This window comes from Electrona antarctica (genome assembly GCF_951216825.1).
Source record: "Electrona antarctica genome assembly, chromosome: 12".
Classification (NCBI taxonomy): Eukaryota; Metazoa; Chordata; class Actinopteri; order Myctophiformes; family Myctophidae; genus Electrona; species Electrona antarctica.
Window position 1 is genome coordinate 27553713 of NC_136793.1, and position 23322 is coordinate 27577034.

Here is a 23322-nt window from a genome sequence, read left to right on the forward strand (position 1 = left end):
AACATAATCTCTCTCTTTTTTTTCTTTTGTCCATCCAGCCATGGATGGAGAGAAGGGAACAGAGAACGAGTGCAGAGGGTCATGTGGTGATGAGATGAGAACTGAAGTTTATCGTCCCCGGTAGAGCTTTGCTATGACCGAGACCACCCTCGATGTTTCTGTGCACGTGCTGGGTCTGTTTATCCATATGCATGTGTTTGTAGCTATGTGAATTGTGTACCTAATACTGTGTGCGCGTGTGGGTATGTGTGCATGCGTGCCTGTGGGTGCATGTGTGTGCAATGATACACACATGCACAATGATGGGGGGGGATTGCTCCCTGATCGTGCTGACCCTTTTCCACTGCACACCGCAGCCCATTTGTCAGGCTGAATGTGACGTGCACGCACAACTCATCAACAACACCATAATACTGATTATCTGTCTCTTGGGTTGTCAGACATTTTTATGTGCTCAAACAAATCAAAACGCACGCCCAATTATCGACTGTTTCTAAATGTCACATGAAGCCCAGCATGTTCATAAGAGGATGCAGCTAAATAATAGGGTCTGCTAGCTGAAGGGGGAACAATGACCGAGAGACCTTCATTTTGGGGATGGCAGGGTGGAGCAGCGTCACATCATAGACTGATCTGATTTTCATTAAGTCATTAAGCATGTTTCATTAAGTCTTAACTGGATGGGAGACCCTGGTGTGTTGAGTGAGGGGTTCCATGTTTCGATGAGCACAGCCCTAGCTGAGGAGGTGATGCGTATAATATACTGTATGTAGGCTTTGCGATATGTGCAAAATCTATATAAAGATTTTGATGATTAATATCGTATTGTAAAGATAATATACGTTTTAATTTAAAACAAATTAAACAGTAAAACATTTAGAAAACAGCAGATCTACGTGGCATTGGCTAGTCTCATATCACCAGTAAGACGCCCTGAGAGACCTTCTTAGGGCGAGGTCGCGCAGGAGTTAAACTATATCTTAAACTATATGCCGTTGGCAGTCTCCTCCGTGAGTGTGGAGGTCACGCTGGTGGGGGTGCCCTTTGGCATGGGATCAACTTTGATATAAAAAATGCACAATGCACATTACTATCTGGCAGCGGGGGCAGTGTCTTGAGTGTACAGGGTTTGATGAGGTCAGATCAACATATGGAATGTCAGAACAGGTCAGCTCCATATATGGAGATCTAAGGGTGGCAGCGCAGTATCTTGAGTGTACAGGGTTTGATGAGGTCTGGCCATATATGGAACGTGTCTTGAGTGTACAGGGTTTGATGAGGTCTGGCCATATATGGAACGTGTCTTGAGTGTACAGGGTTTGATGAGGTCAGATCAACAGGAATGTCAGAACAGGTCAGCTCCATATATGGATATCTAAGGGTGGCAGCAGGGGCAGTGTCTTGAGTGAACAGAGTTTGATGAGGTCGGATGAGGTCAGATGAGGTCAGACCAACATATGGAATGGATTCTGTATTGGCCATACCTGTATATGGAGTGTGTCACGAGGCATGACTGACGGACTGACTGACAGGTTTTAGCGTAACTGAGCTACGGTCACAACAATGTCGATATAATATCCATATATTGCCAAACCCTACACATGTGACGAGTGGGTGTTCTCATGACCGTGGTAAACTTGGCCAAGCTCCATATAAACAAATAGGGATATCTTCAATATAGAGAGAGAGAGAGAGAGAGGGGGGGGGGCAGGGGAGAGGGGAGTTGCACCACTCAGTTCACACGGGTGTGATTTTTCATACCAGGACAGCTTCTTTTTCAGAAGTTATGGAGAACTTTTCTCATTATAAGTCATTTCCATATAATATATATTTTTTAAACAACTGATATTGTTATCTATGGTCTAACAAAAATTAAGTTGCCCCTATCTATTGCCCTGCCTAAAAAAATAAGAAAAATAAGAAAAATTATAATTTGGGATTTAAAACATAGATAAATTATAAAGAGTTGGCAATCTTGCATGGAAATGTGCTGGATATAAGATAACTATTATTAAAAACCTAGGGGTCCAATTGATTACATTTGTACACTCTCAGAATAAATTAACAGTGAGGATTTTACTGTCAACTGTGTTGACTGCCAAAGAATTGTGGTTGCATGTGTTGCTTTATTCTTTGAAAGGAGAAGATGGCCAAGCGCTCAAACAGTTATGTTTCAAAGCTCATAAAAACCACACAGTACAGAGTCACATGCTGAAAACTGCAAAAAAAAGAGGCAAATCTCCAGGCCAGGAAGTGAATTAAGATTCACAGTAGGTGGTCAAGGGCATGCAAGAAACATCAACAGACAGGAATTGTCCAGAGTACGCCACACCATGGATCAGACACGTGCACATCATTCACACACACACACACACACACACACACACACACACACACACACACACACACACACACACACACACACACACACACACACACACACACACACACACACACACACACACACACACACACACACAATCTTTATTTAAACCTCAGCAGGAACACACGCATACACACACAAATGGAAAAGGAGATTTGTGAGGTTTTGTCCTTTTAACAGACACTTGCCGATCCATCCTCATCTGTCTTTCTTCATTTCTTCCTTCCCTCTCTTTCTCCCCATCTCTTGGAGGATAAATTAAACAAGCGTAACTTCAATGGTGACTTGATCTGAAAGCTCTAAAAGCTGTTAGCCTTTTCAGAGCTGAGCCTAAATGAAAGCGACATGTGCACACACACACACACGCGCGCGCAAAACAGCGATCCAGGGAGACGGCAGACTTGACATTCACCTTATGAGACCCACATGGTGACATTTCTCTCTACTCAATATTTCAACACCGTGGGTGTCACGCACCAAAAATAGCAGATCTGCAAGTTGACTACGTAATATGTGCTATTTTCAATGTGCAACCCCTGGGTACAACTGTGTTTAATCAGGCATTCTTTAGCTAAGCAGGGCCTGCCAAGTGTATAGACCATCTGAGATGTCTGTATGGAATAGTTTTTGTTTTTTACATAATGTTTTGTAAATTATGGCAATAAAACAAAAAGTTTACACTGATTGACTGATATTTTTTCACTTTTCACTTATGACAAACGTTGGGCTTGTCATACAAGTTGAAAGTGATTAAGAAATAGAACGTATCACGGTATCAGGGTCATAATCAAGGTCATAAAAAACTAAAAACTTTAAATAGCAGATATAGCCTATTACTGTATTTAGCCAAACCAATATATTGGTTGGGCTCTACAACCCTGTTTTTCTCTTTCTCTACGCCTTCCCCCTTCCACCTTGGAACACCAAAACCTTCCGACTCTATTGCCTCTCCCTCACTCCTTTACTTCATCATTTTAACCTTCTCGCTCATTTCTTTTGTAGTGGTATCATTCTCCCATCACCTGCCAGTGATCGTTAACATCAATAATGTCCTCACAGCACTGCCAATGAGGATGGGGGGTGGGCAGAACAAGTTGTTTCAGCAAGTATTGTAAGTGATAGAGAGAGAGAGAGAGAGAGAGAGAGAGAGAGAGAGAGAGAGAGAGAGTGAGAGAGAGAGAGAGAGAGAGAGAAAGGGGGGAGAGAGATGACGCGCAACAGAAACTCAAGCCTGTCCTTCCTCCTTAACTTCATGATAGTTATACTATCACAAACGAAAGACTGGAGGCTAAGATACAGGCAGCCACAACAGGGATGGTGGAACAGAAATGAGAGAGAGCGAGAGAGAGAGAGAGAGAGAGAGAGAGAGAGAGAGAGCAACATAAGTGAGCAAAAGCTAAGCTAAGCTCTCCTGTGGCATTTTAAGAATGGTATTTTAAATGTGACTCAAGCCCTATTCGCACCAGGCTAGTGTTATGCAGAGACCTCATGTCGTTTAGAAATTACCCCCTGACATCTGTGTTTTGTGTGACACATTTGTGTTTTACTTGAATTTACTGAAATTATCCCCCATGTATCCTATATATTAACACGTTATTTTATTGGTCTTTCATAGTGCTTTTGATCGATCAAGTCGAGATGATACACACATTAGCATTGGGTTGCTAGCTGATGATGTCAACAGGACTGGATCACGCCATCTTGATCGTCGCGCAACACCCGCACCCATTCTATCTGTTTCTTTCAATCGCATTTATCTCCAATTCCTTGTGACATTTCTGGTTAAAACAAGCTTTATTCCACGGCCCATGTATGAAGATGTATGATGAGAAGAGCGCCCCTCACTTCACACGAGTGTGATTTTTTTTAAAGTGTACACATGGGACCATCTATAGTTGGTTTGAATTACATGTACACTGGGTTACTGAGACAGGAAAGAGGCAGGAAAAAGTTGCAGGAAAAAAACCCAGAAGAATTGACCCAAATCCCAATTGGGATTAAGATCTCAGACAACATCCATCCACAATTAGTACAAATCACTTGAGGTCCCCAGGTAATACTAGTCCCGTATGAATGGGGCCTAAGGGGCTAGTATCCACCAAGGAGTTTTGAAGCGCTGCATATTTATGCTATGCTGAAAAGCCAGCAGCGCTGCGTGACGAGGCTCTGCGTCTATTCTGCGCTGTGTATTCACGTCTGCCGTTTGTATCTAGTCACATAAGAGTTGGAATATTTGGTGTACATGGAGGAGCCTTTTGGAAGAGCGCCTCCTCCCTGCAAATCGAATGTGCACAGCAAATTTGATGGCAATCCAGCCAGCTCAGTATTATTTTCTGTGTCGTTTGGGACCAAAGTCTTTAATGGACCGATAGACCGAGCAATTGACATTGCTGCTATAGCTCAGGAGACCAGAGGAAGGTCTAGGTCGATTTTTATTTTAAAGAATACTAACTATATTTACTATAAGGACAACGTATACCTCCCACTGTGTACTGTATGAGAGAGAGAGAGAGAGAGAGAGAGAGAGAGAGAGAGAGAGAGAGAGAGAGAGAGAGAGAGAGAGAAGGCAGGCAGGTAGGCAGATAGACATGAAAAGAAGAGTGAGGGTGAGAATGATGCAAAATGAGAGCAAAACCAAGAACATCAAAAAAGGGCGAAGGTAAAACTAGACATGAGATAGAGTAATGTACAGTAACGCAAACTTGAGAGTTTCAGCAAGAAAAGCATCACCGCCCTCCCCCCATCGTGAGCAGAACGAAGGAGATGGAGAGGGGAAGGATGATCAATTATGGACTGTGAACTCCCCCTCAGTGGGGCTGTCTGGCTGCTGGCTGTAGATAAAGCAGACTTATGACAACCATACTGTGGCCCCTCATCCATAATAAACCACCGGGGAGCGTGGGGGGGAGAGGGAGGGAGAAGACATTTACATACACAGGAATGCTTATATGCTCCAAAACCAGTGCTAGAGAGATAGTATGATAAGTGTTCATTGTTGAAAAAGACATGGCACGATGGATTTCAAATACAGAGTGGATGGAAAGTTTCCAGACCCTTTCAAGTTTTTCCCAACGTTTTATTATGTCTCTTCTTAAAATGGATTTTAAAAATATTCTCCAGTCTACACACTGCACAATAGTGCTCAATGACAAAGTAAAAACTATTTTTTCCATTTCCTATGCAAGCATGTAAGTAAGTATTCAAACCCTTCACTTAGTACTCGGTTAAAGCACCTTTGGCAGCCATGTCGGCCTCAAGACTTCTTGGGGATGATGCTAAAAGCTTGGCACACTGTTTCTTTTGGAAGTTTCTCCAATTCGTCTTGGCAGAATTGTTCAAGCTCAGCCAGGTTGGATGGGAAGCATTGGTACACATCCATTTTCAGTTCTCTTCTGAGATGCACTATTGGGTTCGGGTCTGGATTCTGGCAGGGCCACTCCAGGACATTCACAAAGTTTTCCCAAAGCCACTGCTGTTTTCTTGGTGGTATGATTTTGGGTCATTGTCTCACTGCACTCGAACTTCGAACTTTTGCGATAATGGCTCAAAACCGTTGTGATTAACTTTTTATGCCCTGGAATTTTTCTAAATAAAGGCGCTAGAGTGCCCAGCAGATGAGGCAGATTTTACTCTGAAAAGCCACGCCTTTCATTTCCCACCAAAACCAGGAGGTATAATGTTCCATTACTACCTCGCGCTAATAAGTCTGATCTCTCTTTATAGTTCGAGAAAGTTAACGAAATGTGTGGCAAATCTGCAAAAAATGCTACCACTAGCTTTCTTCACAAATGTGTTCATAAATGTGCATACATGTATATGTGATAGTAGACATGCATATACATTTGTTCCAACCCAACTCCATTAGGAAACCTTGTGACAGCTGCTGAAAGTTGGGCAATAGTTTTGCACGAAAAACACTCCTTCGCCTAAAAACAGCCATAGTCGTCATTACAGATGTGATTAGGTCAGCAGTGTGTGTTTTTCGTGCAAAACTAATGCTTGCAATGGATTCAGAATCATGAAAACCCCCTAGTTTGACATGTCACATGCTACTTAAGTAAAATTAAATTTGGAAAATGTTGCCATATATTGGTTATTAATGGTACCCCAACTTTCAGCAGCTGTCACAAGGTTTCCCAAGGGAGTTGGGTTGGAACACATTTATATGTGATAGTAGACACCTTTATGAACACATTTGTGAAGAAAGCTAGTGGTAAGCATTTTTTTGCAGATTTGCCACACATTTCGCTAATTTCCCCTCATTATTAGAAGCGTTAATATTCCAAAAGAGATGCTTGGTTAAGTCAGAAATTAGGACAGAACATCGGCGTTCTGATCAAAACAGCGTGCCATAGATTTCGAGATAATTACAAGTTTTATGTGTACCCCATAGCGATGATTTGATTGGCTGAGCAATGTGTGTATCCCATAGCAATGATTTGATTGGCTGAGCAATGTGTGTACCCCACAGCGATGATTTGATTGGCTGAGCACGGAATGTGATGAATGATGATGTATAATGATAAGAGCGCCCCTCACTTCACACAGGTGTGATTTTTACATAATATAGGCTACTACAATATATAGTCCAGTATGCTTACCCTTTAAATAGAATCATCTTAATGAATCCCTATGCAAAAGAACATTAAGGTAGGCGACAACAGCAAGTCATGAATTGGAGATAAGAATGGTGTTTTCCTTATAGGAACACTATACTATCTTTCTAAAGATACTATATAGCAAATACCACTTGCACAGAGAGGATGGTGGTACTGTATGGTCGAGGAGTCTTATGACATCGACACTGCAGTGTTATCTATTTCAAAGAGTAGAAGAAAGTGCTGACACGTTTGCATAGCTAGCAACTCATGGTTGAGAGAGGCTTACTTCAAAATTTTAAGCAGCATTGTTCTTTTCCTCACTCTCTCTGACAGTCTCTCATGTTTACTATAAAGGTCTAAGGGTGTGAGTCTCATTAGGTTTCACGGCAATGTTGCGGAGAAGTACTTGGGTGGTGGGCAATCTGGGTCATGACATGTAGTTGAGTTGTGACAACCCCCATTATAACCCTCATCCATATTAACCCATTTAGGCCTGAGGCTGATTCTAAAAAGGCCTTCTAAATCCTGACTTAAGTTTTCTGAAAAACTTCAAATATTTATATAGCAGCACCATTTTTTTACATTTTTGAATACTGTACATACTACAATACTGTACAGAACCCCAAAATGAGAGAGACACAGAAGAGAGAGACAGAGCATGGATGGGGAATTTGTGAAGAATTAAATGAATGTAAAGTAAATATTTTTCTATTGTCTTCCATGATTCATTTAATGGTGTGTCAGTGGCTGTGTGGAAGCATGGACCTCCTGCTGTGACCTGCCTCCTCATTGCAGTGCTGGAGGCCTGAGGCTGCCGAGCCATACTGTGATGTTGACTCATCACTCACCATCTGTACATGCTTGCAACCATGCAACACAGACAGACACACGCTAGATTTGTCTCCCACGAGACTGTTATTATTATTAGCACACGTTATCATGGGTCAACGTCAGAAATGAGTATGCAAGGGATAATCCATAAGTAGGTGTGCGTTAAAAGATTGGAATAAATTACTATTCTGCACCAGAATTGTGTTTATTGCAGATTGATTTTCAAGAAAGTAGTTTCTCAGGTGTTGTCATGATGACATTCTTCATGACCCTTTGATTTTGTTGAAGCATTACTATGGGATTCCAGCGAAATTATTTCTAGTCTAGCTGCCTTCCACAACTGCCTCAGGAAATCCAAGGTTATGCTACAGTAGCATCCACATATCCCCATCCCTCACATTACAAAGCATTAAGAATTTAATTTTAGGGTTTACAGTTTAGCCTAATATAATTCTACATCATGTTGATAAAGTTATTATAGCAAGTTAGAAAGAAACTATTATATTATTAGTATTGTGCTACTGTATTATTTAACAAAAGCAGACATTAGTGTGCCAGACTGAAAGCGTTGTGTAGTGTGTTTAACACCCACCTCATTGATTAGGATCCAGTGACAGTCAAAGGCCACCAAGTTGGTCTCCACAACCTGCAATACAACAACATATACCATTGGTTAGCAATGATGAGAAGGACAAACATACTGATATGATTGGTGGAGAATAAGTAAATGAACACACGCACGCACGCACGCACATACGCATGCACGCAGGCAGGCATGCACGCAGACACTGTAGTGCAGTGGTAGTAATATACTTAGTGTGGTTGTTTTGGGGAAGTTAATTTACAAGCCCTCAGAGTTTCAGTCAAAAGTGCTTTCAAACACAAAAAAGTAAGTCTAGGGCACGGTGGCGCAGGCATGCCTTGGGATGTGATGATGTGAAACTTGTTTAGCTATTTCACCTGATGTCACCTCACCTTCATTAAATTACAGATTACACACATTTTTCTCTCTCTCTCTCTCTCTCACGTACACACTATTGCAGGAAAATGAAAACCGCCTTAAAGGTGCACTTTCGGAAAGGGGAATGAATTATTAATGACGGTGTCCTCGAGAGTGACATTACACAGTTCAAGCGCTAACAACTAGCTCCCATTCACACCTCTCCTCCCTCAGCCCCCTATCCCAGGAGGCAGTAGCTTGTTCCTCCCCTCTCCTTACCACAGTTCACAGCCTCAGCATGTCTCCAATAAGAGACAGCAATCACCTCCAGCGTAACATTGGAAAGACCAAAGAGTTGGTGGTGGAGTACCGTTCTGAGAAAGAAGTGTGCCCAACTCCCATCGCCATACGAGGGGAGGAGCAGGTGGAAAGCTGTGCCTGGGAGTACACATGAACAATAGACTGAATCGACAACTCAGAGGCCCTCTACAGTAGTGGTTCTCAAACGTTTTCATATCAAGGAGCCCAAATTAATATGTATTTGGCTGGGGACCCCCACCTGAAAAATAAAATAAAATAAAAATGTGCCAGGGACCCCATACAAGATTTGTGTTAGCAGATCTACAAACTCACAATTCATTGCGATGCAACAAATTGTGAGCTTGTAGATCAGATATTTTCAAATAGCCGATGTACTAGGTTTAAAGTGGTAAAACTCATGTTGATGCTACTGTATATTCAAATGAGCTCACTTTGAGCACCACTGCCCATACAGTAACGGACAAAGAGCAAGGTGTTCTTCCTGAAGAGGCTCAGGGCCTTCAACGTGTGCAACAGGCATGCTGCAGATGTTCTACCAGTCTGTGTCCTCTTCTTTGTTGTGGTTTGTTGGGGAGATCACACACATCAACACAACGAATGGCGGCAAACTGAAAAAACTGGGCGAAGAGGGGCTAGCTTCGCAGTCAGAGTTAACGCAATCTCATAATTATGGAAAAGCAAACATCTAACGCGTGAGGTTTAGGGAGACCACCTCCCACCACTGAGCTGGAGGTGTATATTTTATCAGTGTACTCTACCATACAAATTGGTTAAAATAATGTTTTATTCATTATTAATGAATTTATTATAAGTCTATGATTGAAGCTTTAATCAGGGAAATCTGGAGGTGGTTGCGGAGGAGAGGATGAGGAGCTGGAAGCTGAATGCTATACATTATCACACAGACTTTTGTCATCTGGGGCGTCAATATAGCTGGGGGGTGGAGCCGTGGAAAGTTCAGAGTTCTCCCAACGGGAATAAACAGTGTCGTGTTGGGTTTTCAAACGCAGCTGCTTTAAATACTACTAATTTAAAAGTAGGCGTCATAGGCGTCGTGCCAGATCACAGGCACAGATCCTTGTTGCCACTCGACAAGGAACGCTACTTTAGAAAATTTAACAAGCTAGAGTCCGATTGGAATGTTTTCCTTGACTGCATGGACATGATCCAACACAACACAATGGCCTGATATATTCGCATGGTAAGAGACACTTTTCTATAGATATGATCACTGAAACTTATCATAATATACATTTTAAAAAGCCATTAATTCATCAATGATGTTTATAGAACATATTTTAGTGATTTCCAAGTAGACTACCGACACCATTCGTTTCGACTGCACTTTGCCAAACGATGGGTCCGTGCCAAGTTCCAACTGTCTCTAAACTACTTAGAATTCACTACAATGTGTTCTATAAACATTATTGATGACTTAATGGCTGTTGTTTTTTGATATTACGTTAAGTTTAATTGATCAACGCGTCGCAACGCGCTGTGAGCTCATGGTAGCCCTGGCCTGGACTTTACTGCTTTACGTACATTCTCCATTTACAGTCCTTATGGCGGCTTACGCCTACACAAATGTTCAGATTACAAATATAAAGTGCTCACCTCAGGGCCATGGATGTTACAATTCTGCTAGGGCGGGAATAAGTACCGGTATCTTCCGTATTGTTCAATAAAAAGCAATGTTTATGCGCTTTCAACTATGCGCCCCTATCGGTTGGTGCATAAAATGGCCACTGATCGGATTAAAACACTTTTTATTGAACAATGCGGAAGATACGGGTACTTTTACCCACCCGAGGAGGATTGTAACATCCGTGGCTCTGGGGCAAGCACATTATATTTGAAATCTGAACATGTATGTAGACGTTAACGTTCTAAATGGGAAAAGTGCATAAAACAGGTTGAAGTTCCGCCATGACAGACGAGCGCCATGTGAACCATGGATAATCATCTCGTATACGTAATAATAAGTCAACTTTCCGAGGGTGAGTGTTCCAGATGTCCTTCTGTTGGATTTTTCTTGGCTGTCAATATTTCTATCATCCAACAAATCGCTCTGAAAGTGATCCAAAGGATCGTACGCTATTATAACTCTATGGGGAAGACCATTTTCTTTACCCCAGGCTAAAACCGGATATGACGTTTGTGGGTGTTCCTGTCTACCTTCGTGTCAATGTATCCTGGTGAACCCCTCTCATCTCCTCTATGATGTACTAGTGGACACGAGGAGCACTTATCTCTCTACTATTACCTGTATATATTCTGTTTCATGCTTACTGTTGTTGCTGCTATGACACCTGCTTTCCTCCATGGAGATCAATAACTGTTTCAAATTTTGTCTTCAATCATCCGGCACTGCACTGAACATTTTATTTACAGTATAGTGCTTTGTGTAAGCAAATAGTAGGTAGGCAATAGCATCACCATAAAACTGCAATGATGCATTGCAGTATGAGTCTGATGTCAAAAGTCGCGCTCCCTAGGTAATAGAAGTGTTTTCCCTTTCAAATTCAAATATCATGTCACATACATACTGTTTAAAAAAATAAAAATAAAACATTGCCACAGTCTCATTATCTCTCATATTGGTTATGAAGCACCAACTGACGGTTAAATTTAGGTAAAATGTATTAAGAGCAAGAACATAAAGGGCCGCCTACAAATCAAATACAAATCACAGGCTTAAACATGACGAAACAAAACGAAACACGTACATGCGGTTATCTCCCGGTGCCATTAGCACCCATAATAATAAATATTAACACACACTGATAACCAATGCCAAGAAATGTAAGGTCTCTCAGGAATGTTTTCTCCAAACACAGACTGTATGAAATATCATAAACGATATAGCCACCACCCTCCGGAGTCCAGACTCTTTTTTTATTTGTATTTTTATTATTATTGGTGGAACATATTTCTTAATACCCGATTAAAGAAAAAACACTTTGGTGGGGTAATGCGGTGGATGGATTCAAGAATGACAGCACCACACTTGTTTAATTCTATTTCCTTCAGTGAGTATCACATACATCTCTTTTCAAAAGAAACTCGAGACAAAATGTCTAGAAATCCTCGACAACGCTACACATTTTCAGTTGGCCACATTAAAATGTCTTCAAACATCTCCTCTCATCCTGTCCTTTGATCTTTAACTATTATTTCATGCAAGCTTCCCTAACCCACCTTTTCATCTCCTCTCATCTCATCTGGCCTCCATTCCCCATCCCCTCCACACAACATGACCTCATCTCCTCTCTGCACCTCTCTTCCTTTCTCTTCGTTTCATTCGTCTCTTATCCATTCTGTTTTTCCCTCTCTCCATTTTGCCATCCGTCTTTCTCCCTCTCTTCCCTCTCTTCTTCTCTCCTGTGTACATACCACCAGTGCTCATATATCATTAGTGGTAATTGTCTAGGTGACTATAGCACCGTGTGTCATAAAGCACTTCTTAGTCATAAACAAAATGAAACAGCTGGAGAGTGTGGCGGCGCGTGGCTAATAGTGGTTTAATCTCCCACAGAGTCTCCATAAAAAGTCATCATTATAGTGTCATCAGACACCGTAAAACACTCTGCCTACGGGAAACATGGCTATACAACAGAAACAAGAAACCAGGGAGGAAGAGACAGAGAGAGAGAGAGAGAGAGGGGGGGGGGGTTCACCAGGTACTAAAGGCTAAAGTTAACCCGATAGGGGTGCGCTTCCTAAAGACAACCTTGAACTAGGGCATTAACCAAAAAGTTGACTAGTCAACTACTTGTCGACGTCATTAACAGAAGTCGACACCGGCCCGTCGAAAATCTCATTTTTATTTTTATTGAATTATTGTTATTATTTTTGCTCCATGTGTGCGTGTGTACAGAATGCAAACCGTAGGATTAGTTATTGTCAAGTTACAAGTACAAGAGTGATTCTTTCCGTTTTCTAACCGTGTTATGTTATACTGATTTAGATTTTTAATATAACCAGGCACCGGCAGTCCGCAGACATTAATTACAAGCTTTTTTCAGCCAACGCACACTCACTCCCAAATGCATTGCCTTTGATGTGCCGAGATCCGCTGTCAGTGCTCTGTCCTAGTGATTGACAGGCTGAACTGCACAGTGTCAGAAGTCAGAACAGAAGCAGCAAACTTTATCGTGTAGTGTTGGATGAATCATTTAATGCATCTAACATTATGTAGGCCTATCCAATGTTGCTGGTTGCCAGGGAATCAATAATATTAACATAAAAACGAAAGCCGTACGTTAATAAGGAAACCATATTTGATTAAGAGACATCCACTGTAGGAAATCATTCAAACGACAGTGGAACACATTCCCAGAAGGACTGATGTTCTTGTAGGCTGCTGCTGTCTGTCTGTAATGACACTGATGTCGCTGTCTGTGTGTCTCTGGCCGCTGCTCATTGGTGCACAGCAGTACATGTGGTACTCCCCCCACCTCCCCCCATCAATGACGCAACTTACATTTTTACTGACAGAGAGTCAACTCAAAAGTCAGAAGTTGTTAACCTTGACCCATTACAGGAGAAAAGAAGACGGGAGCTTCAGTAAGTTATACCTGTGTGTTTGAAAATAGGAGCTGTCCCATTCTCCCATTCTCTCGATATACTGTATTCTTCCTCTAGACAGTCAGTCAGTCAGTCAGTCAGTCAGTCAGTCAGTCAGTCAGTCAGTCAGTCAGTCAGTCAGTCAGTCAGTCAGTCAGTCAGTCAGTCTGTCTCTCTCCTCTCTCTCTCTCTCTCTTTGATGATTCGCTCCTCATTAACAGTTCAACATTCCCAGTAGAATACAAAACAAACTCTTAGCCATGTGTGTATGTTCGCAAGTACGGGTGTGAAAACACTTGCTTGCACACGTGTGATGTGTGTGTGTGTGTGTGTGTGTGTGTGTGTGTGTGTGTGTGTGTGTGTGTGTGTGTGTGTGTGTGTGTGTGTGTGTGTGTGTGTGTGTGTGTGTGTGTGTGTGTGTGTGTGTGCGTGCACGTTTGCGTGCATGAACGTAATGCTCCCATTATGACTTCCCACTTCCCCGTGGCAGCCGTCTGGGCAGATGTTCCAGGCTAATTAGGGAAAGGGCAGACTCTTAACACAAGACATGACCCCTCTGGGATTCAATGCTCTTTCTCTCTCTCTCTATCTCTAAGTTAAGACAAGCTTGCTCAACGCCCATTGCCAACCAAGGTACAGTTGCTTGGCAGTCTGGTCAGCTAGTGGTCATCAGGGCCCTGTTCGCTTAATGTTACCCCACTGATCGTTCTGTTCTGGGCTTAGTTCCATTCTCTGCTCAGCCCACTTTACTACTGGCCGGTGTGTCTTCAAGTTGCCACACAGATATACACATTTAAATATAAAATAAATATGATAGCCTACAGACAAATGTGCGCGCACACACACACACACACACACACACACACACACACACACACACACACACACACACACACACACACACACACACACACACACACACACACACACACACACACACACACACACACACACACACACACACACACACACACACACACGATCTGAGACAGGTTGGGTATTATACCAATCATGATAATGGCTTTATTAAAATGCTATGTTCCCAGTGGATGACAGTGATGGGCTGCTCCATAATGGAATCTAACAGCTACCTAGCAGCCTACAATAAGAAACAATTAAATGGAATGATATGTTAAATGATGATTAAAGGATCATTAAAACAATAGTTGCAGTTACCTACATTGTTTCTATTAGTCAGTTTTGCGTTCCAGTAGTGATAAATGCTTTAATTGCTCTCTATGTGGGACACACATAACCTGACTCTGCCAGATGGGGCAGCAGAGAGTACACTGGGTTCCCAGTGTACTCTCTGCTGCCCCATCTGGCGGAGTCAGGTTAGGACACACATACTGTAGCTGTCTATAGGAGTGGTTGCACCACTCAAAAATACAAACATTTCCTGGTCACCTTAGGTGGTACCGTGGTACCAAAATCTGGCTTGGTCCCTGGACTATATACTAAGTTTTGGGTATTATCTTGGGTGTAATTAAGTCCACTAACACACACTCGAGAGGACTTCATGCAGGCACAAATTTCACAGGGGTAAAATCTATCATATACGTACACCAGGGTTCAATCTAATCAGTATGTTGAAAAGAAATATTGATTGTGTTTTCCCAAAGTCAGATGCTGTGAACCCAAGGAGCAATGACTGCCCTGTAACATGATATCAATGTACCACTGCTGCTGTGTTAGCTCCCAGGACACAAGACATCTACAATAATTACAGCTATCTGTATCGAACCCAGAGCTGCATTCTGACCCTGAAGCGACCCTTTCTCTCTCTCTCGCTTTGCCCAAGAGAACAGAAAAGCCATTGATTCTGGCAGTGGTGTTGGCTGACATTTGGAGTCAAGGTTTTAGTCTTTGTGCCAAGGCCTGATTTGGACAAAATCAGGATAGATTAATCAATGCACCGCAAATGTACACATTCTCAAACACATACAGACACCGCACAAAGACACGCACGCACAGAGAAACGCACGCACGCACGCATGCACGCACGCACGCACGCACACACATATACAGCCATGCTAGTCTATGTAGCCAAATAAATGAATACATCCAGAACACTCTGTTGAACTCAGGACCAAGTCATGTTGGGTGTAGCATCATTCACTAACTCACAAACAGGCCCTATGAATCTGCAAGAGAAAAGCCTGGTGACCTAAGACAGAGAGTGGAAGTGGAAGAGAGTGAGTGTATTTTTCGACCAATCACAACACTTTCATTCACTGAGAACGTAAACAGATTTGTAAAGCGCCAACGTCATTTCTTTGACAGTACTTCCGCCAAAATCCAGCACTTCCGTTGATACACTACAGCGTAGGTCTTGCCCAGCGTGCTTGCGTGGCTGCATGTGAAAGTGTGTGAATGGCTGGATGTGAGGCATGCTGCGTGTATGTGGTGCACTGTATAAGTGCTTTGAATGATTAGAAGACTATAGGGACTAGGAACTTGGCGCAGAAGTATGTATGAAATCAATGTATTTACTATATGCTATCTTTGCAATACACAAATGATTACACTGTTTACATCTTTACACACAATGCCTATTATGCTCTCTCTTGAATTATTTGTCTTTGTTGTACTTTCACATTAGCCAATGCGCGCACACGCACACGCACACGCAAAAATCAGATTGGCTAGAAAATTGTAATGCTCAGTGAGATTTTGCCTATAATTTATAAGCGCATAAAGTAGTTGGGGTGTTGTTCGTGCGTGCATGCACGTGCATGTGTGCTATGTGGGCGTTGCTATTGAATGAAGGCTTCTAAATTGAAAATTAGTTGTGTAATTCAATTTCATGCACTATTTGTGATTAAATCAAGCAAATAGCCCATGGCGCAGCCCCTAAACCAGGCATATGAAACTCCCCAAACAGAAATGCTAAGGAGAAAATCCCACAAAAGCAGACAAGCACAATAAAATTAAATGAAAATAAAATCGTGCTACATTAAACACACGTACACAAACTTTTGCTAGTGGTGTCGGATAGCTCTTACTGCATGGGGAATTCCATAATCGTGATGCTTTTAGTCACTGGATCAGGGAAAGCAATATATTGAACATAATATGCTTTTCTATGCCTGTTGCTGCATTAACACAGAGCAAAAAGTCCACTGGCCCCGCCATGCCAACAATTTTGATCACTGCTATCAACTCATATGTTCCTCTGTGTGTGTGTCTGTGTGTGCGTGCGTGCGTGCGTGCGTGCGTGCGTGCGTGCGTGCGTGCGTGCGTGCGTGCGTGCGTGCGTGCGTGCGTGCGTGCGTGCTGAGATATGGGGAAGTGATTACTGTTATCATCTCATGCCTAATGCTCCACAAGGTGAACGACAGATGAGGGAGGAAGTAGTAAGTAGGGGGGCCGAGCGACGGTGGCGGAGGGAATGTCCCACGGGCCCTGATGCGAGATTGACAGCCCATGCCCCAACCCCCCACCCTCACACCCCACTGAACGGGACAGCTTCGGGATTCGGCAAAGTTGATTAATTAGTCTCTTCATTTTTCAGTTCAAGTGGTAAAGTTAACGTGGGCATATGTCTATCTTTATGATTACTGTTGTTGTCTTTCACCGGCATGCGACTTCACTCTGCTGTTGTGTTTGTTGTGGTTCCATTTCCAATGACACGTTTACTCCATCTATCTTGCCCAGCTCTTTTGAAAGAGTCTGTGGTTCTGGTTCTTTTCAAAACTCCACTTTACCAGGCGACTGCAAAAACGGTTCACAGTCAGCAACACCGGAGCAAATATACGTCTGTACTCTGTAACGCGCAGCCAGACGAGCCAGCCAGTAAGCAGCCCAGTTTAAACACTCTCTTTCCGGCGGGCGCCGTGAAGGGCCCTTCACAATAAAGCGTCTCCCTTTACCTCCCAATGAACTATATTTTACACTGGTTACTATTGACAGGAAATGTAGTCTTAGTCGCGGTAACTTAACAGCGTGTGTTTGTGGGAGAGAGAGAGAGAGAGAGAGAGTTTACACTTTACAGTATACTACGGTAGGAGCGGCCACCGGGCCCTCTCCCCCCACGGGCCCTGATGTGACTGCTTTCCCTGCTTCCCCTATATTGCCGCCCCTGCTGAGCGACAAAAAACAAAGAGGAAGTACAGTAGGGAGGAGAGTAAGAGAGGGGAGGAGGGACAGAGAGGGATGCAGAAATGAAATGGCATAAAGAGAAGGTGGGCTGGAGGTCGGCCATCCAAAACAGAGACACAAATAGTTCTGTTTAATTGCTGCAGTCGCTAACTGTCGACACGACAAAATATAATGCAGCACTCTTTAATAGCGATACAGAAAATATGCAAACTGTTCCAGCTCCCATACCTGTAACGGAGTGTACTCAGACTGTGTGACCCTTTATGCAGCTGAAAATATTGCGTCAGGCAGCCTGGGCTAAATACTGTAAGTCAATTTACCTCCACTTGTAGATTAGTTTAGATTAGATTGTATTGCAATACATTATAGCTATATTGTCCAGCCAGGCATGAAATTTGCCTTTGGTCTTAGCATTAAAACTGGAATTACATACATGCAGTCAAAGAGTAAAAGAAAATGCACGTAAAACGTGGTGCAGGCATTAATCATGTCGACAGCAAAAGGATTAGGCATTATAAAATTAACTTAAAAGAAAGCACACAGATCTGTTGAGATATGAATTCTGCTGCATGGCAAAGTTTATATCCTTTGTGTTAGGGTTAACGTTACCTTATACTAAGATAATGCACAGCAGCTTTAGAAATTGTTTGATAGAGTGATGCACTTTTGTAGACTGAACCAGTTAGTGTATAGCCCAAAATCCTATGGAAACTATGAAAAGGATTAGTTTAAATAAATAAAGGCACAGATTATATACATATATATATATATATATTAGCTGTAGCCTACTATATTCTTTATTATCTATGGTGTGGACCCAGGCTAGTAAAAATGTGAAAATCGTTTTTGTTATTTCCAGAAAGGAGAAAAAGAGGGTGGGGCGTGGGAGGTAGGGGGATCTCCAGTTCAAATATGATTATTTTGGGGGTCACGCCTTGAAAAGTTTGAGAACCACTGGTTTAAGCCATGGTAAATCCATTTCTTCTCTCTGTCTGCACTCCTTCTACCGTCCTTGCTGGCTCATCTCTAAACAATTCAGCTAGAGCATGCTTTAAACTTAAAGCACTCAAACTTATTTTCTTGTCTCTGTATGTATGACTTCCATTCCTGGCTCTCTCCCTTCATATTTTAGCCTACCGTATGTCTGTCATCATGTGTGTCTCAGTTCCGGTCTTTATTTCCTCTATCTTGATATATATTTATTTACTCTACAACATTCTCCTCCCTGTCTCCCTTCTCTCCCACTATGTATTTAGCTCATGCTAGCTGCTGGATACATCATAACTGCTGCATGTCACTGCTGCCATTTAATGTCCTCCCCTCGCTGCATGCATGCTTAATTGTCTGTGTGCGTGTGTGTGCGCGCGTGTGTGCGCGTGGGCGTGAGAGAGAAGCAGAGAGAGAAGGGTCAAAAGGTTGGTTGCTGCCTGCACATCATGACAAACCCTTTTCTCTGTGGATTTACAAAGCACGTTACTTCCATTTCAGATGCTTGACATACACAGACGTATACTAATTTATTTCAGAGGTAAATATACTGTACTTTTTAATCTGCTACAATTATTTGAGAGCTTAAGATATACATGTATTTACATTACAGATTTAGGTTATTAGTACTAAACCTAGTGATACATTATTATTAAGCTAAATAATTAAAAGCTGCAATAATTAAAATCAGCCCCACCTTTACCAGCGGCAACATTAAGAATGTATTAATGCATGACTAATGAATTTAAAAACGTGATTTTTAAATGGGCCATTCTGCAAGTACTTTTACTTTGGTATTGTAAGTATTCTGATGACATAACTTGTGTTACTGTACGTTTACTTTTTATTTCTGGAATTTGCTACTTGACTTAAACATATGAGTTCGACCCCCACTTTTAGTGCAAAGGCCATGATTGCACGCGCACACACACACACACACACACGCACACACGCACGCACGCACGCACGCACGCACGCACGCTACAGAAAGGCTGGCAGACATACATTCAGTGAGCACATGCTGCCAAGTTGAAACCCCCTTTTAGTGCAAAGGCCATGCTTGCACGCGCACACGCACGCACGCACGCACGCACGCTACAGAAAGGCTGGCAGACATACATTCAGTGAGCACATGCTGCCAAGTTGAATCCCCTGTGTTCTTGCTGTCATGTTACATGAACATACACACGCACACACACAGCAAACTGTCGACCTTAAACAGTGTGTATGTCAACCTCAAACATTAATAGGTGGGGGATGTCACAACACGATCAAGGGAGATTACACGTAATACATGCTGTCAGTCTCCGTCTAACACACACACACACACACACACACACACACACACACACACACACACACACACACACACACACACACACACACACACACACACACACACACACACACACACACACACACACACACACACACAGTGAGTTGACTCATGCTGTGGTGGACAGTTGTGCAAAGAAGTGGACAGATGCTAAACGCATGCATGCACACACACGCACACATCTACCCGAGGTTAGACATAAGGTGCATCAACATAGCAGAAAGTAAAGTATACAGCATATAAGACCAGTGTGGTTCAGATTAATAGTACTGTATGCTTTCAGTGGTAGAGATATGTGTAGGACAGTATAATAACTATGATTAATTGTGTTTTTGGCAGGTGAAACCAGGACCTATTTTCACTCGGGTTGGCTTTGAGGACCTAGTCATGATTGGCTGCCCTGACTCTGAACCCATACTCTGAAACGCCGCCTAAGCCAATGGGAGTGCCTCCAGGCCCTGAAAGGCCGTGCCATGCCGCAGTATAACTCTATGACCGGCTCACAACAGCGGCTAATGCTATGAGCTAACTGGAGCTACACAACAAAACACATGTGATTGAACCAACAAAAGAACGTCGGATACAAACGCAAACAACGGCCGGGAGGTCGTCACAGAGAAACATACACGTAAAAAAGAAAGTGCTTCTTCCACCTGGCAGTTAATGATACGCGTGTCATTCTTGTTTTTTTATATGAAACCAATGCAACTTTGTGTGTACCGTGTATGTTGGCTTTTTATAGTAATTTACTGCACCAATCTATCAGGACTTATGCTCATGTTTCTACATCATAATATTTTAGAAGTTATAGCATTGAGACTTGTGTTGTGACATAGCCCTGTGAAATTCCCTCTCATGTGTGACCATGGCCACTTATACTGAAGAACATGAGTGACAAAGCCAACACTTCAAAGTGGAGAATGGTAAGATCTGTCTCTCTCACGTGTGTGTCTGTGTGCGTGCTTTATATATTTGCCCACTATCAGAGATTTTTAAGAAAACCAATTCTGCATTAACTGGATAGTTGATAATATTCATATTTAATAATTTGAAATCTGCTATACAATTTATCTGCCTTTGTATTATAAAGACAGCTAATTCTGAAATACATTTCCCACCTTATTTATGTTTTCAATAAGATATCTGCAGGACCAAAAGAATATTGTCAAAGTACAATAAAACATTTCATTTAAATGCAAATGTACCCCCCCCCCCCCCATAGTGTCAGATAAAAATCATAAAACAATGAAACTGACATAATTGGACTACCGTACCATCAAAATGTCATACTGTGATATACCAACTGAAGATGAGGGAGAAGAACTCATTACTGAAAGTAAGTTGTTATGTGAACGCTACCATTACTGTCATATTATATTACATGCACATACTCTATAAATAGTTCTGTCGTCCATGACACCATTTCCTGCAGATCTCTAAATAAACACTTCCTTGTGAGATTCGAGTGCATTTTGTCAGGTGTGACTCAAATCCAGAGAGGGATTGAACTTTGCATCTGGGGAGAGCAATACTGCAGAAAATGGACGTTTCAATTTAAATTGTGCTCCTATATTAAGTTATCACAACTGTGGTTGGGAAACTCATATGCACATGTTACTTTTCAGGAAATGGAAAAAATAACCTGTGTTGCAATGGATCGAACATAGTTCATAAATAGTAGCAGTTATGTACATTAGATATGGCATGAGGTGCGGCAATAAGACAAGGTTAAACATAGCAGCAGTTGCAGCAAGGTGCAGCACTAGAACAGTGACAGATGTGGCAAACAGGCCTTTGTGCAAAAAAGGTCTCACGAGTGGGTGACAAAATCCACACGAGGACAGGAAAAACTGTCTGATGTGAAGGAAAGTATATTCCAGTGCCGCAGGCCAGCTTGAAGACAGGCGGTATGCAGGCCCTGTTTAACGGTGGTGTCTCTTGATGCTGCAGCAGAGCTTGCTAGGCTGTGGTCATAGTAGCGGTGAGAACAGATTGTGGCAGGGGTGGTGAACGTCCTTGATGAAAGATGAGCTTTGTCTATCCACGGCTTCTAGTACAATTACTAGAGGGAGGCAAGCTTCCCTCATTTCATTACCTTTATAATTAAGAAAAATATCGCCCTTATATTTTTGAGGGGCGCTAGCCCCTCTTATACACAGGTTTAATGTTTGTCTTTAGTTCAATGTTTGTTTTGCAAACGCATTGACAATGAAGGGAAACTTCACGTCATAATTTGTCATTTACGTCATATTGTCTCTTTATTGATGTTTGTGTTTGCACCGTTTGTTTTACATTACCATTACATCACCTAATCAACATGAGTTAGACTTTAATATATTAGCGCCCCTCACTTCACACGGGTGTGATTTTGAAACACAATTCTGGCTTTAAATTGTGTCTATAATACTGCCCAGCCCAGGCCTGGGCCATGGCTCAGTGGTCCAGGCACCTTGGCTGGTAATCCAGTCTATAGCAGTGTGCCGTGGGTTCAACTCCCGATCCCGACGGCCTTTACTGCATGTCTTCCCCCCATCTCTCTCCCCATTTCCTGTCAGCCTACTGTCTGTCCCTCCATAAAAAAAAAAAAAAATACTGCCCAGCCCTAAAAAGTCATCTTTTTTCTTGGAGCTGCAAAGAAATCCCCCCACAGAATAAGCAGTAAATATGATTTATCACCACCTGTCTTTCTTTGGATGATAACAATACATCCTGTGCTACTTTAACAAGGCAGAATGTTGTTGATCAGCTTACAGCCCTCTTTTCTTTTCAAGTTAACACACAAGTTGACATCATTTGAAAAGAATCATGTTGAAAAGAAAGTCCCCCCAAGATAAATAGCTCATGAATCCTGAAGCAAACTTGGGGATATTATTCTTAGAATCTATTCAGGATGTAACCCTGTACAGCTCATTGAGCAGAACATGTCCTTGATCAAGGCATAAGTATCTACTATCTATGCTGGGTTTCTTGTTTACAAACATTACTGAGTGTGCAAATTAAAGGGGCAAAACCACTTTGACTGAAACACGCACAGCTGATTCGAGCCAGCTAGAGATGCGAGCTGCAGTGTATGATCACAAGACCTCAAGTCAAACTCTGTCTCAAACCAACATGATTCTGGATGTGAGAGTGCTACTGACACCTAGTTGCACAGAAACCCATAAATACAATTAGGGTATTGTAATGTAAATGTAGACACAGTGGCTATACATCAGTGATTCTCAATATTTTTGTATTTCAAGGTACGCCATTTTTA

At 42.3% G+C, this 23322-nt stretch overlaps 1 protein-coding gene across 2 annotated transcripts in view; it reads right to left on the reverse strand.

Moving 5' to 3' along the window:
• grid2 (glutamate receptor, ionotropic, delta 2) overlaps positions 1 to 23322 on the reverse strand; it is a gene marked incomplete at its 3' end in the record, with an annotated part of 744548 nt that overhangs the window by 230377 nt on the left and 490849 nt on the right. For both annotated transcript variants that reach the window (XM_079516745.1, XM_079516744.1), the window contains exon 5: positions 8408 to 8461. In XM_079516745.1, coding sequence (XP_079372871.1) covers positions 8408 to 8461 — 54 coding nt within the window. The remainder of the gene's footprint in view (positions 1 to 8407; positions 8462 to 23322) is intronic.